The sequence below is a fragment of the Amphiura filiformis genome, chromosome 9, assembly GCF_039555335.1.
Source record: "Amphiura filiformis chromosome 9, Afil_fr2py, whole genome shotgun sequence".
Taxonomy (NCBI): domain Eukaryota; kingdom Metazoa; phylum Echinodermata; class Ophiuroidea; order Amphilepidida; family Amphiuridae; genus Amphiura; species Amphiura filiformis.
In genome coordinates, this window is record NC_092636.1 from 65,965,899 (window position 1) to 65,981,631 (window position 15,733).

The 15,733-nt window shown below is 35.6% G+C and overlaps 1 protein-coding gene across 1 annotated transcript; it reads left to right on the plus strand.

Annotated features, from left to right (window-relative positions):
- Nucleotides 1–235: 235 nt before the first annotated feature.
- On the plus strand, nucleotides 236–14,571 carry LOC140161330 (protein FAM114A2-like). The gene is made up of 12 exons (XM_072184811.1): nucleotides 236–350; nucleotides 2,637–3,287; nucleotides 3,974–4,120; nucleotides 5,431–5,543; nucleotides 7,227–7,361; nucleotides 7,873–7,978; nucleotides 8,907–9,071; nucleotides 9,588–9,679; nucleotides 10,196–10,270; nucleotides 11,230–11,375; nucleotides 12,199–12,337; nucleotides 13,842–14,571. The coding sequence occupies exons 2-12, from the start codon at nucleotides 2,660–2,662 to the stop codon at nucleotides 13,959–13,961; spliced, it is 1,866 nt and encodes a 621-aa protein (XP_072040912.1). The 5' UTR covers nucleotides 236–350; nucleotides 2,637–2,659; the 3' UTR covers nucleotides 13,962–14,571.
- Nucleotides 14,572–15,733: the final 1,162 nt, after the last annotated feature.

Below are 15,733 nucleotides of genomic sequence, written 5' to 3' on the forward strand. Positions count from 1 at the left end.
AAACTTATCCGCTCTAAGAAAAATTACATATTACTTCTAACGGACGTACTTTCTATCCACTGTTTGACACTTTCCTGAAAGATAAGAATAAATTGTATCATTTCAAGCAATTAAAAATAATTTAAAGGCCCAAAACAAATTCTTTGAACTTTCTTTTGCTGCGGACGAAATGCATCACGGTAGTAAATAATTCATGTAACCCGGAAGTAAATTGTCGGAGGTCATGTTTATGTCCAGTTTGCGAAATCTCTATGTAAGTCAGTGTAAATGTTGACGTGGCTAAATATCTTTCTCTCAACAGATGGAGCAAATAAAATAATATTCTAGTTGCTTTTTGGAGAGTTCCTCAGGTAAACATCTTAATAAACTGTCAAATTATTTGTTGTATCGTTTTTGTTGTCAAGCAATTTTAATTGCAACTGCCAACTCTGTCTCTGGTCTGTCTGTCTGACAGTGCAGAGTGACAGGCACATCCATGACATCAGTCATCACATACATGCACTGCCACTGCACAGTCATGACAGTGTTGACCACTGACACTGTCATCATCATGCATGCATATCACATACTATAAAAAATTATTTAATTCGTGCACATCTTGGAACATATTCTTTGCGTGGCTGTGCATAGTAAGCTGCAAGTACGCAGATAGGTATGTTCACAAAATTTTCAAGTAGGATATTTCACATGGAAATTATTTTGTTTAAAAAGGTGATTATTTAACTTAAAAAATGAGGGGTCAACCATGTCTGTAGGTCAAAAACTAGCGAAGTTATGGGCAAATTGTCTGTTTTTAAAAAAATGCACTTTTCTGCGACCATCATTGACAATGCCTTACAATGACTTATTGTACAAAAAAAGCATGTAATGCATCATTTTTTACCACGATGATCCATTTTAAACAAAGGCGATTTTATTTTATGAAATCTAACTTTCACTGCATGCTGACATCTGTATCAAGGATAAAGTACCAGCACTTTTTAGACTACGTCGTCAAGTTTCTGGTGTCGAAATTTCAAATTTTTGTATTTCCCTATGGGGATTACACAGTTAAGGTTAAGCCATTGACTGTGAGCTACTGTGGTCCAAACTTTTTGGATTGAATGTCGCCCTCTATAATAAGCAATGTGGACATGTCTAACGCAGATAACATCGCTAATATGGCCACGCAGACCCGCGCGCACAGAGTATTAGGCCCTTCGCACTTGATTATTAGTTTCCTGTTAAAGATTTTGAAAAAGTGACGAGGTGACTTTTAATTATTAATTATCTTTTATTTTCTTTATTTCGTTTGAACTATTACAAGCAACTATTGACTCGTTTTGACTAGAGCGGGCATTTAATTATTTCACAACAATATGATTTAAATAAGTGAAGGTGGAGTTGTACTCTTTGTTCATTCATCATTATTGTATGTTGATATTATTAAAGTGGCAAGTAGAAGTAGTTGAAAGTTATTTCAAAGGAGAAAATAAGAAATAAAAATAAAATAATTAATTATTTTGAGATTTTCAATTTTGGATGCGGGCGGTAAGTTACAGGAAACTAATAATCAAGTGCGAATGGCCTTATCAGTTAGAGTAGCATTGTATGCTCTTGTTAAGTTGTGTATTACTTAGAATTAGTCATGGAGTTACAAGCGTTGAATGTTCCACGATGTACACAATTTAAATAATTTTTCTATAGGCTATTTTCTGTTGCAAAATTCCTTCACAGTTTTTATTTTGGATCAGTTTAAAATGGCGTAAACATTACATGAAGTTGGGTTCTGATTGGCTAGTTGAAACACTGCATCAGCACCTCATTCGCCATTCAATCATGTGACTGAATTTAATTTACGCAGGCGTACAAGGTGGATAAAAACTGCAACTGCGAAGGATCTTTGCAAAAGGCTATACATGATGATCATGAGTTTATATAGAAAGGTGAATTCAAATTTGTCATCAACCCACATCATTTCTAACCATGAGTAAAGAAAGCCAAAATTGAAAACCGTTTTGTTATATAGCGCTTTCCGTTGTAAAGTTACATCTTGTCAAAGATTGTCTAGCTTCAATTTGCTCATTGATGATGATTGATTCCAAGATAATTGATAGCTTCACATTCGATGCTAGAGTCCTTAAAAATTAAAACCTAAAAAGCACACAAAAAAGCTGATTCGTTTATAAGCTGGGCAAGTTGTTATTTTACATACTGGGGGTGCTCCAAATAAAAAAGCATACAATTTTGTATGTACAGTGACCCAGTGTATAAAAAAAGCTCTAGATCAATAATTTTGGAAGCATGTAACTTCAGTGCTTTGTACAAATAAGATGTTGTACATTAATGTCTTTTTCCTGTGTAAAATGGTTTCATAATTTTTTAATGTTGTTCATTTTCCTATCACTTACATGTAATAAAATACAGTTGTAAATAGTGTTTAATTAGTTCAATAAAATTTAGAAAATAAATGTTTTACATGAATCGACACTTCTCTGATACACTTAAACTGTAAATTTGTGCAGAAAAGTGTTGATTCATACATGTAGAAAATAATCTAGTTTATTGCATAGGCTGACATGGTAGCAATCATTTGGATTAATGTTCACCAACATACATTGCGCATATTGTTTATAAATGTTTAATTTCTTATGCAGGTGGAGAATTTATATTAATCATAATGGCTGACAGTGACAGTGATCCATTCCAAAGTGCAGATGAAGGTGAAAATGATGCTAAGAATGAAAAACAGAAGGAAAGAAAACAGCCGGCAGGAAATGATGAGTCTCCTTCAACTGATAAGTCCAGTGACCATCAAGGTGATGATGAATCAGACAAAATTGAAGCCAAACCTGAGCCTGAGACACAAGATGAAGTCGAAAATGCAAACACAACTGAAGAATTAAAACAAACTAAGGAAGACAATATTCAGCAGAAAATCAATGATGAGAAAGAAAATGTTATTGATGAAAAGGGAACAGCAGAAGATAGTGCAGAGAAAACTAAATCTGAAATGACAAAAACATCAGAAGTGGAAAGTGATCCTTCAACACAACAAGATGAAAAATCTGCTGAGAAAAGTGAAGAGAAGGATGAATCTGATAGAACTGAAGAACCAAAGGCTCCAGAGGCACAGACAATTGAAGGTGCTCTAGATAGATTGGCTGTTGCCAGTAGTGATGGAGGAGGTGGAGATGAAGGAGAAAACATGCAAAACCAAGCATCTGGAGGAGGAGGAGGATGGGGAAGTTGGGGAGGATGGGGTTCATCTTTGATATCATCTGCTACATCTAAGGTGTCTCAAATGGGTAAGTTAAAATATTGTGGATCTTATATCAAAGATATCATTGAAAAATAAGCTTGTAGTGCTAGTGGAAACAAATTTCAAAGGGAATGTTGGGTTAGATTAGTATAGTAGATAAATAAGATAAATCACCTACAAATTATGTGTGTGAAAATGAGAGACCTATATGAGATGCCTATTATAGTAGCACCCAACTTCATCTTTGGTTGGATCATTGGCCTTATGGCCATATACCAGGGCCAGGATTTATCATCATTCAAGTCAAAATTTGAAACTCTCCGTTTTCACTACTATCCAGCCCAAAAATCATGATTATTACTATTAGTACATAATTTATAGGCAAACTAAAATGTACACTGCAGACTGAGGGAGTTCAATCCCTTAAATATTTTGAGATATCCAAATTCACTCTTTCTTTCCTACATTGTAGCCACAAAACACAAATCCTAAATTGTCCTAAATACAAATCTGATCATATTTGCACCCAATGGGGTAGTGCATGGCATGCCTCATCAGTAGGCCTAGTATTGGTAACATAGCAGGTTGGCCTATTCAGAGACAAAGTAAGGATGAAGCCCTGATCAAGGCTGTGAACTGACAAGCTGGATCCTCTGGAAAATGGATGAACACTTGCATACATTGTGTCAACAAATAGTAAAGCATCTGCCTCTTTCTTGTGCCATGATATAGGCCATGGTTTGTCATCTGTAATAGAGAATGTTGAATCACAACTTGGGGTACCAAAGCCTGAAGAACTACCAGACACAGCTGAGAAAACAACTGATGGAGGGGAATCAAAAGAAGAGGCAAAGAAAGACTCACAGGATGAAGACCAAGGTAATATAAATGCAAATACACACCCTCACACCCCCCCACAAAAAACACCCCAACCCCAACTTTCCTACATACCAGTACATACATAAACACCCCTAGATCTCAATATTCACCTACATACCAGCACACACACCCCTACTGGCCTATGTACACACTCGCAGACTGAGACTGTTTGTTTAATTGTTTCTTTATTTCATATATTTAATACAAAGATGGATGTCCTTGGTTGTGAAAAACAAAATCTCCGTAATTATTGCATTTTACATACGATATAGATCTTTACACACATGTTGTATAGTTTTGCATGTGTGTAAAGAGTTTTCTCCTGAATAGAGATCTTACTGCTGTCCCAGTTTAACTAAGGAAGCTGATCCTGCAATTAATTATAGATATAAGGCATGATCACACGGGAGCTTACCTCTGTGTTACCGTAATACGGAGGTAGTGCAAGGTCATGACTTAACACGGATACTTGTCCACACGGTCCTTCCTCGTGGTCTTTAACTCTAAGCACTCCGTGTTAACTGCACGCTCGGTCTTTACTTCGTGGTAAATATAGGAATTTCCTGGAAGTTTTAGGGCCGTTTGCTATACTGCAAGTACACTGTGGAAGCCGATGTCTCTTAGTTTCAGGGCAATTATGTCCTACACATGTTTTTTAGCTGTTATTTTCTTCTCCACTCAATTTCTTTGTCTTTCAACACACTTATATCAGCTCTTCCGTATCTTCTTTTGACCAGTATAATGTTTTGTTTTGTTAGGTTTTTTTTTTTTTTTCATTTTTGTGGTGCTTCTTTTATCATGTTCATTCTCGGTGAGAAACGGAGATAAATTATTGTGAATTTATAATGTTAAGAAATTTAAAATACTGCGAAATTGTAAGTGTTGTATCCATAAGGTCAAGCTTACCCCAGAATCTTGTTCATACGGGCACTAACACGGAACGATCGCTTTGTTAGCGCTTCCACAGAGATTTCTCTGTGGTAAATCTTCCGTGTTAAGCTTTGAGGTAGTTAACACGATACTTGTTCAGACGGTCGCTAACACGAAGCTACCTTAGAGGTATCTTTGTGTTAGCTTAACACAAACTTACCCCTAAGCCCGTCTGAACACGGCTATAGGCTGATAAAGATACTGCACCTGTCCAGTGCTGCATCCCTGATTGATGATCTTGGGTCACTGTTGTCAGTGACTTTCTGTAAATGGCAGTGATCTGATGTAATCACATTTTATCAATTGCTTTAAATGAGTCCTTCATTCCTCTGCAAAAAAAAGTTTTATAAAATGTTCAAATTATTATTTCTTCCTTGCAGAAACCCAAGAAAGTGTTGAAACCAGTGAAGAAGAGAAACCAGCTCAAAGTCCGTCTCTTGGTGGATGGTTTTCATATGGGGCCACAGCATTGACAAGTGTTGTTGAGAAAACGGTGAGAAATATGGAGGTGGTTGGATTTAAACAGCATAAATGTATGGCTGTTTAATGTTATATATGTTTAATTAAACAGAAAAAAGAAAACTATTGTAGTATCAAAACAATCAGAAATGGTTCATAACAATGGCTGGATCCTTTTAAAACAATTAGAAATAATTAACAAAGAGTGTGCACAATATTTGAAATGTGGACACAGTAATATCATTGGACTGTTGGTGCTTTAAAAGTTTTAGTGAATGGAGACGTTGATATCCGTTGAATTTACCATTAAGAACAAAATTATGTTTCCACGATTAAATGGTTCCCAAATGTTTTTAAAATGTATAATATAGACAGCCTTAATAATAATGGGGTAGTGGAGTCAAAGAGGTACACAGACTGGAAATATTTATCCATCTGGCACCTTATTTATTCAAAATCTTGTCATCCTCTTAATTTCCTACCTGATTGACCGGTATTAGCTCCAAACTGTGATTGATCATAACCACCAAAATGATCTGTTCTGTAGTGAAAGCACTTCAAATATTCAGGATGGTTCATATTTATTGACAGATTCACAATTTGATTTTTTGTTGTTGGATAACCTCTCTCGTGAAGCTTCTTTCAGTTGGGGTCCATTTGAACACCAGGACATGTTGGGAACAGCCAGGGGTTAACACCCTACTCTTTTTTAAACTGCCTGTGAGATACATGTATAAACCCTGCATGGCTCTCTGTACAAAGGACCGATGGCTAAACATCCCTTTCAAAGGATGGAGTACTTTCATGATTCATTTACCCACTTCTAAATGTATCATACTCATAGGAAAAGGGGAAGTCTGAATATACAGATGTTACCAAATACTTTCAGACTTTTTTTCCCAAGTTGATATCCCATCAAATCTCCACTGCCGAAAATTGACCCCGGGCCTTGTGTACCAAAGGCAAAAGACACGCTCTCCACAAAAATTTGCATATCTAAAAAAGTTGAAATAGACATGTTTTTAAACATGTCTATCACTTTTCTTTAAAGAGGTATGTTGCATTAAATATTTTACATCTGCTTCTCATTAATCTGATCAATAATTACAGAGGTACAGTTAAAAATTCAATTCAATGAACAAGGCAATGTGACATTTTAGACACATGTGATTCCACACATCTGTTGTATCCTATAACCTCCCTGGGCCTACTAAAAATAAAATTTTGTTTTCGGTAACAGGTTCTGAACATATTGGGATGGAAGGAAGGAAAAATTTTTATATGCACATAAATGAAATTCCAACCCAATTTTACACTTAAATCTGTATTATTGTATATATTGGCTTGTAATATTATCCTTTATGTGATGCGTATCATACTACACGTTACACGAACATATACACATATATTAGAGAGCTTGCGATTTCTAAATGTACGTATCATACGATCATGTATTTGAAGCAAGTATTAATCTATTTAAATTTAAATAAATGTGATTTCCAACAACCTCATATCAGAATTTCGACACGGACGACTATTGAAAAATTCTATTTTTCCCAAAGTGGCATAAAAAAATAATTTGCAGCACCAAAAAAAGGGACGGGCGGGTTACTGGAAACATGAATTTATTTTATTTGGCCCTGTGGGTTGGTTGTCATAGTGCCAACATGTTTTTATCATCTATTTTGTATCATCTATTTTGTATCAAATTGTGTAGGTAAGTGGTGGACTGGATGCCCTGGAGTTGATTGGTAAGAAAACTATGGATGTGCTTCAAGAAGGAGACCCTGGATTTAGAAAGAAAAGGGACTACATCAGTAAGAAAACAGGAGATTCTATTAACTTATCACAGGTGAGTTAACTATTTTAATACACAATAGATTATGAACGTATCACAGGTAAATCAACTCTTACATATGATGAGAGGCTAATTAGTTGTAGGATTAGCAGTAGCATTTAATAGTCTCTGGATTAAGAGATTTTGATGAGAATTTGTCTCAAACTCAAATGTCACAAAGCTGTGGTAGCCATTGTCAAGTTGATTTAAAAGTTGCCTAAATGGGATACTAAATCCCAGGTTTGGCAACCATGTGCACTACTTGCTGAATATCACATTGTGTGATATATGTTTTAATTCATTATTATTTATACTGACCTTAGTAAAGGGTGCCACAATAACATGTCCATTGTTTCAGTGGCATCCTCATAATTTTCTCCATGTTAACTGGTATTTGTGAAAGCTTTCATGATCATTGTAATTTAGTATTACTTACCATGGTTGGAATTTGATGAAAATAAAACTGAAATGAACTAATATGGGGACAGATATTTTATCATTGAATATTTCATTTTGTTGTTATCAGATGTTACGTGAAGCTAAGGAATCAGCAGAAACAGCTAGTAAACTTGAAGAAGAACAGAGAGAAATGGAGAAGGTCCACTTTGGCATACTCTTTGATAATTATCAAGGTTTGTCATTAGGAAATAGGGGGACTATCGTTTTCTTCAGAAGGGGGGTCCCAATTATACAGGGGGGTTATAAATTTTTGGACAGAAAAATCAGGCATGAGAATTTTCAGTTTAAAAACTGAATTCAGTTCTTTTTATAGTCAAAATTTCCGCAACTTTATTTAATTTCAGCCTGTTTTTGGTACTTTTTGCCCAATTTCACGCGCATTTTCAGTTTTTTCAGTTTTTTTTAGGAAAGTGCAGTCTCATGCCTGAAAAATAGGGGGGTCATAAAATTTTTGATGACCAAAATGTAGGGAGTCACAAGATGACCACAGACAGTGTATTTATTTTATTCAAAAAGACTGATTTCAATACAATTTTAGCCTGTTTTGGGGGTAAGGTGTATCGGTGGCGGGGGGGGGGGTCATAACATTTTTGTTGCCGAAATAGGGGGTTGCAATTTTATAGATGCTGACTTTTGGGAAATTTGGGACCCCCCTTCCAAAGAAAATGATAGCCCCTAAAGGATTAAATGGTTGCGTTAGCATCACTAGCCAGGAAATGGAGGTAGTTCACTGGTTGAATGCAAGAGGGTAATGTGTATGTAAGCTGATCCCTTTTGATCAATCCTCAAGTTCAAACTGATCTCATTGAGTTGGTTTTTATTCTGAACATCCCATTGATGTCAAAACTGGCTTAACACTGTAAAAGAAAATTGTTAATGTCACCTTCTGTATGCAGAATAATTAAAGGGATATAGATGAGGATAGTTTGTAATTGGGTGCTCTTTGGAAATATGTGGTAATCACAATGATATGTGGCGTTACAGAGCCTCCCAGAGTGTTACAGAGTTCTCCACTTCCAGTATAACTCTGTGGACACATTGGTAGTGTAGTGACTGCTTCATGCTGTAGACACAACTAACCCTTTATAAATTGAATGACAGGTCTTGCTCACCTGGAAGCTCTTGAAATGCTCTCTAATGAGAGTGAAATGAAAGTACATAGTTTACTGTCTACACTATCAGGGGATAAACTCAGTGCTATTCAGACTGAAATAGAGGAGATCAAAGATGCTTTCCAAGTTGAAGATCTGGAATCGGATGAGTTAGGTAAGAAAATCAGAGTAAAATGCAAGTACAAAGTTTACTCGGCTCACTATCAAGAAATAAACTCAGTGCTAACACAGATGCTTTCAAAGTTGACCTAGAATCTGAAGAAGTTTTACAACAGGCTCAGGCTGGAAAAAGTTCATTTCTCAGGAAGACAAGTAAGGTTCCCCATATGCAAGTGCCATAATGGTCTGGATGAAGCTTTCTAAATGCCAACTTTTTGAGCCTGGGGTAAGAAATCAGAGTGAATTGAAAACTGTACTAAGTTAACTGACCACTCTTAATAACCTGATGGGAGATAAACTATTTATCACCAGTATTTCATTGGGGTGGGGGATATGGTGAGAAGAAAAAGTTTCATATTTGTTATTTTGATATATCATTCATATAATCAGATTAAATTATCTTCCACATAGTATTGGAAGTTCAACATGTAATATGATTTCTAATTTTGTTTTAATTGTCCTCATTTGAAATATAATTTGAGTAACAATATTGTTTTTGTTTTTTCTTCAGATGAGTCGATAGATGAACAAGATTTTATCAATCTAATAACAGAGCATCTGTTTGGTGTTTGTGTGGCAGCTACACCAGATAAACTACAAAAGGTAAATTGTTATTGAAACAAACCCAGGTTATTTCAAGTGAAATGCTGCTTCTAGGGCAGTGTTCAATCTGAAATTGTGTATGTTGCAATTTTGGTTCAGTGAAAATGCCAAAAGAATTACCATTCTTAACATTTATACCATGTTCTTGGCAAATCTGTCAGTAACTGCAAATTGTATATGATTGCAAGTTTAGGGAAACATTTGAGTTCTTCTGCGGTGGAGCTTCATAAGAGGAGAGAAGCTATGAAAGTGGACTACATGAGAAATCCTAATCATGCTCAGTATCAGGGCTACACCTACCCACTTGAATGACTCATACTGTGCCTGTGGATAGTCTTTTTAAACCATTTTTTAATCTTACATCAAGTACATAAAAATCTATTCTGTGGTTTAAGCCATAAGTTCCAAGAAGCAGACTTTCCTGATGTGCATAAGATGTATTAACAGTACTTGAATAAGTCACATGTAACTATTTGTTTTTTGTTCTATTCCTTTCTGCAATGTTGACTTGTGCAGGTCCAGAAGAGTGCTCATGAATGGTTAATGGAATGTCAAAAAGTGCAAGAAGACGGTGAAAAGAAAGATGCAAAGGTATGTGTACTATTTTTGAAACTCAAGGAAGTAATAATGTGGATTGACGACCCCTCCCATGAGGACCATCAACTATAGTAGTGTATCCCACCTCACATCTATTGCTTGCAACATTTTACATCTTTAGAAAAAGAAAAAGAAATGATTGTAATGGAAATAATTATTGCCCCTTCCTTAAAACACCTGTACAACTACATTCTTTCAAATGTTATTGCAATTACCTTCCTAACCTTCCAGCTTAGCTTAAAATTATGATCATTTTGACTTCAGAGATACACTGTATATGTGGGTAAATTCACAAATTTGACTCTCATTTATTGTTGTAATAAGCCCCCCCCCCCCCACCCCACCAAAGTGTGTCACTTAAATATTGCCAAATGTGCTAATTGGAACAAATATGGTAATGGAACAATGTTAGAATGTGGGGTTTGATACCCCTCATTGTATTCTGTTACTATTGTGAAAGTATTCAGACTCATCTATAGTTTACAGCTGTCTTCCTCTATCTGTTCACCTCATAATTCGTCGGTCGCAACAGATAGTGGCGTACATGAAGGACAAAATACATTTCCGGTCAAAACGATTTTGAAGGATATGCTACTAGTAACGGTGTCGATACTTCTCCATTGTTATCTCTCAGTGGCCCAATTGCATTTGAAATTGAACTTTAAGGTTCAAACTATTAAACTGTATCTTTAATAGTTAAAAAGGAATAACTATTATAGGATAATAGCTAGCTCTAAACCTATACGCCACTATGTGAAACGGAAAATTTGGAAAATCACTCTACGCCACTATGTGTTGCAACCGAAGAATTATGAGGTATTGGGATAAAAGCTTGATCATGAAATGATTAAACTTTAATAGGAATACAGAAACAATGTTATTTTAAACTATTGTTATCTTATTTTATATTATTGTTAAATATTTTTTTCCTGTTTACTTTTTGCCATCATCAGGAGCTTCATATCAAAGCTATTGAGACTGTTGCTGAGTTATCTGCTAGGAGTATTGAACAATTCCATAAATCAGCTGAATTGATGTTGTTACATCAAGATAAGGACCAACATAAAAGTCATATACAAAGGGCTACTAGTCTGTCCAAGTAAGTTTATTGTAACACATCTTTCCAGTTCCCTACACAGGTCCCGAGTTGTTTTTTGTCTGGCGTATCTGCCAGGTGTATCTGCCTATGCAGAATATGTTTACAGCAAAATATGTGTTTACAATACAAGGAGATTTGCTTCCTGCGCATGTAAACTAATGTCATTGAATTAGTTTAGAAAAAGTGCACAGTTTAAACTTAGAGGTTATATTGGATAAAATGTTTGTTTGTCTCTCAAGAACAATGAATTAGCATACCTGTGGATTACTTTGTAATGTGCTTGGCAAACTTCAATTTAATATAAAGAGTATGCTTATTTGCATTTTGAGTGACATCTGCAGTGGCAATAACAAGCTAGATGTGCTGCAAACCAAACTTGTGACACTTGTCCATAAAGATATCAATTGTCATTCTATTCCAGGCTTTCTGCAATGCAAAATTATGGTACACTTCTTTGATCCCCATTCATAACAATCCAGTATGGTGGATTTATCATAGTGTAATTTATGGTTTATTTGATGGTTGGGACTCTTTAACCACAACTCCCTTAGGTTCTTTTTGGTGAGAGGGAAGAACCACAGACCCCTCCAGTGCCAGACACATGACCGGGGTGTACCTTGGCTGGCCATGCTTTCCATGCCCTACATGTGTTTTTACATGATGACGCAATTGCATCACAGGAGATACTTGCGCTTGCAGTTGCTGTGTGCATTGAGGGGTTTTAATGCTTGGAAGGGTTAGGGTTAATATGACCTCTTCAGAACTTTTATGCTGCTAATATTTGCATATCACTAATGTGTGATGTATCAATTTCTTTTTTCAGACTTACAAGTACATTGTGTGCTGAATTGAGTAGTCTCGCAGGAAAGTTCTGTGAGCGTCTTAATGTGGTGGCCAATGATGAGAGTACTGAGAATGCGTCAGAGTCTGTCAATCCTATCATCACAAACATCTACCTAGAGGTAGGTTGTTATTTTATTCCTAGCTTACTGCTGCTGGAATCTATAGTGTGTCTCATCTCAAGTTGAGAATAATGGCATGTTGCATTTCAGTTTTGAATCATGTGCACTAACCTAATCCCACTAACAAATCGCCCTTGTACATGTGTATGCCCTGTAGGATTTTGTTAGTGTGTGCGATTTGAAACTCCACCGTGAAATCCAAACATGGCGTTACTCTCAACTTGAGACGAGACCCATTATAGCATGGGTGTGTGGGTAGGGGGAGGTGTGCATGTATTAACGCATATGTGCCGGCTTACTCTACATCCTGTGAATTCAACATGAATTATATTCTATGTTCCAAGGACCAATATCTGCTAATCAAAGACTTTTCATATATGATTTCAGATCAAAATGCTATATATCAAAAGGCCGCCTTGTGTATTGTACTGTAAAAGTGGACATTTTGCGCTACATTTATTTTAGCACTTTTCACGCTCCAAGCTGCTACCGCGAAAATAACATAACGCAAATATATTCCTTTTGTGTACAGGTCAATGTAAGAAAACTTAGAATCGCTAATTTAAAAACAAGGGAAACAGTTCAAAATTGGCATGAAAAATTAATTGCCCGAAATTTCCACTTTTACAATATTGTTATTTATGCAATGAGATACTTTGTAATATAATAATTGTGCACTAATTAGTGTGAGTATGGAATTGAAAGCTGAATAAAATGAACACTAAAATATATAATCCCCATATCAATAACAATATTGACTTACAAACACAAGGCAACAAGGGTGTATCATACTTTGTTACTGAACTCTTCTGTATGTGCTCTGCAGTAACTAGTGTAACATAAGTTAGGGGTATATATTATGTGTATCATGCACCCCCCCCACTCCTGCTGTGTTCTTCTTAGGACAGTATGTTGAACATCTAATACATCTCACATCACCTTTCAGAGGACACATTTCTTCAAGTTTGATGTCCTCAAAATGTGGTGATACAAGCGTGTGTTGGGGAGGTCAGTGTGTGAGTTTTTGTGTGAGTAATCAAGCAAGTAAGTGAGCGAGTGAGTGAGCAAGTAAGTGTGTGATTTGGGAAGTAGATAGTATGGAGAAGAACTTAGCAGCAGGGTTTTCTTTAACCATTTGCTGAAGGGGTATTTTCAAATTTTTAGGACCCTTTCAATTGTGAATTTTTCCCCTGAAGGGGTCCAAAACATTGCCCAAGGGGTATTTTTATTTTTGAAAGGCATTTATAACAAAGTATGTATATTTAGGAGTTACCGTTTTTGTAAGCAATATGTGATTTGTGCGTTAAAGTAAACCCTGCTGAGCAGACAATAGGGAAAGCAAGAATAATGTTTCATGTGAAGTGTTTAAAAATACAATAGCACTATGGACATTTAAAACTAGAACTCCTGTGATTCAGAAAACAGACAGTTTAGAAGAGTAATGATGTGTGAAATCTTTCAGAGTCAGTGTAAATAATCATAGTAACATTTTTGTTAATTGCAGGCATCTAATAGTTCTTCATACATTCAGGATGCTTTCCAGTTATTACTGCCTGTGTTACAAGCCTTAGCTGTAGAAAATGGGATGGAGGAACCAGCAACAGAACCAGAACCAACTACATGAGATTCAAAAGACTTATGAATATGAACAAGTAATTATGAACAAAAGTGTTTATCAACCGTAATCCCAGCAATAACCACAAAATAATACATTTTGTGGCGCTTTCCCTGGACCAGAGTGGAGATTAGCAACACATATATAGGACAACCTCACCCAACCACCCAGCCTGTGTCATTCATGTGAATGTGCCATGGAATGTAACTTAAAATTGGTTGTTTGAATCGCATACTGTGCTATTTCATAGGCCTTGTCTGTTTGAAGTCTATAGACTTATTTATGGCATTACATTTGTGTACACCCTACTCATGAATTGCCTTACAAAATATAATTTGTATCAAATGACCAGCATTATTTCAGTTCTTATCTTAAAGGCCTATTCAGTGATCCCGGTGAACTGAAGGTGTAAAAAATTAAAATTGTTTATAAATTGCCTAAGAGTGAAGGATTGGTCATTAAAATCATCATCATGTATTTTTGCTATGAAACATTTGGCAAAAAAAGGGAAACCAGCAGTATTGATAAAGTTAAAGCCCCATTTAAATACATGTTGTTAATTTCTCTACTCATGTATAGAAATTACAGATTAATGTAAAATGTCTCATTTTGTCTTTAATATATGGTTTTTGGCTTAACTGCCAGCAGACTATGTTAGCACATCTTTGACACAAACAAAGGTGTGATTTTTATGATCATCCGGATGAGCAAATCACTGAATGGGCCTTTAACTTCTTAAAAGTGGGAAAACAAAGGTTATTTAAGTTGACATATAAATCATGTTTATTTTTGTACTAATTTCATTAATTTGTTAAGAAATTGAGAAGAATTTAAGATAATTTGATACTAATTTTGTGATTATTTTAATATTTAAAGACTTCTTTTTTCATTTTGTCTCGGAGTAGGGTACCATTATTTAACACAATTTTCCTTATTTTTCCCTCCTGTTTTCTTTTCTAGCATATTTAATTGTGCCCAATTAGAAATGTTGTAACTTGGATTTGAGTCTTACATTGAGGTAAACATTGTAGAAAAGGTATATAGCCTTTAATTCAAACATTTTTGCTTGACAAATCCATTTAAAAAGTACTCACAACTTTCGCCGTCTGTACTGATGGCTGCATCTCAAGTGACTTAGCATAAAGCCTGTGCTCAACAGTTCCTATTATGTTATTCAATTCCTAAATAGAAAAGACTTACAACAGATTGATTCAGAATGGCATACACACAGTTAGGTGCATGTATGACCAATGCACACTTTGTGAATTTATGTGTGCGTTGCACCATTTTAGATTTCAGAAAAAAAATTGCCCACTAGGAGATGAAAAAAATTAATAAAATTGCCCCACAGATGAGTTAAAAGGAAAAAAAAATAAATATAATAAATATGGATAAATAAAAATTTGCCACAAAAAATAAATCGCTAATGTCAATGCCCACCCTGAATATCTAATAGCGCACCCCTAAATTGGGACTTCATTGACAACCAAATCATTTTTGCCTATTGCGAGTTGAACAAAGTGTAGCAAGGAAAATATCAAGTTTATAACATGATAATAATATCATGGGGATGTTAGTTGAGATTACCCGAGTACCAACTGTGAACTCACATAGTAGTGCAGTGGTTAAAACCGGTAATCCAGTGACCAGGGACCTTGCTGAGTCTTGACTTTTTATCTTCAATTTTCATGTCAGTTTGCTCGAGCCCCCAAAACAACATTTAAATTGTAATTTCTCAGGCTTGCATCATTTGATCCTCACATATATTTTCTTGCATTGTC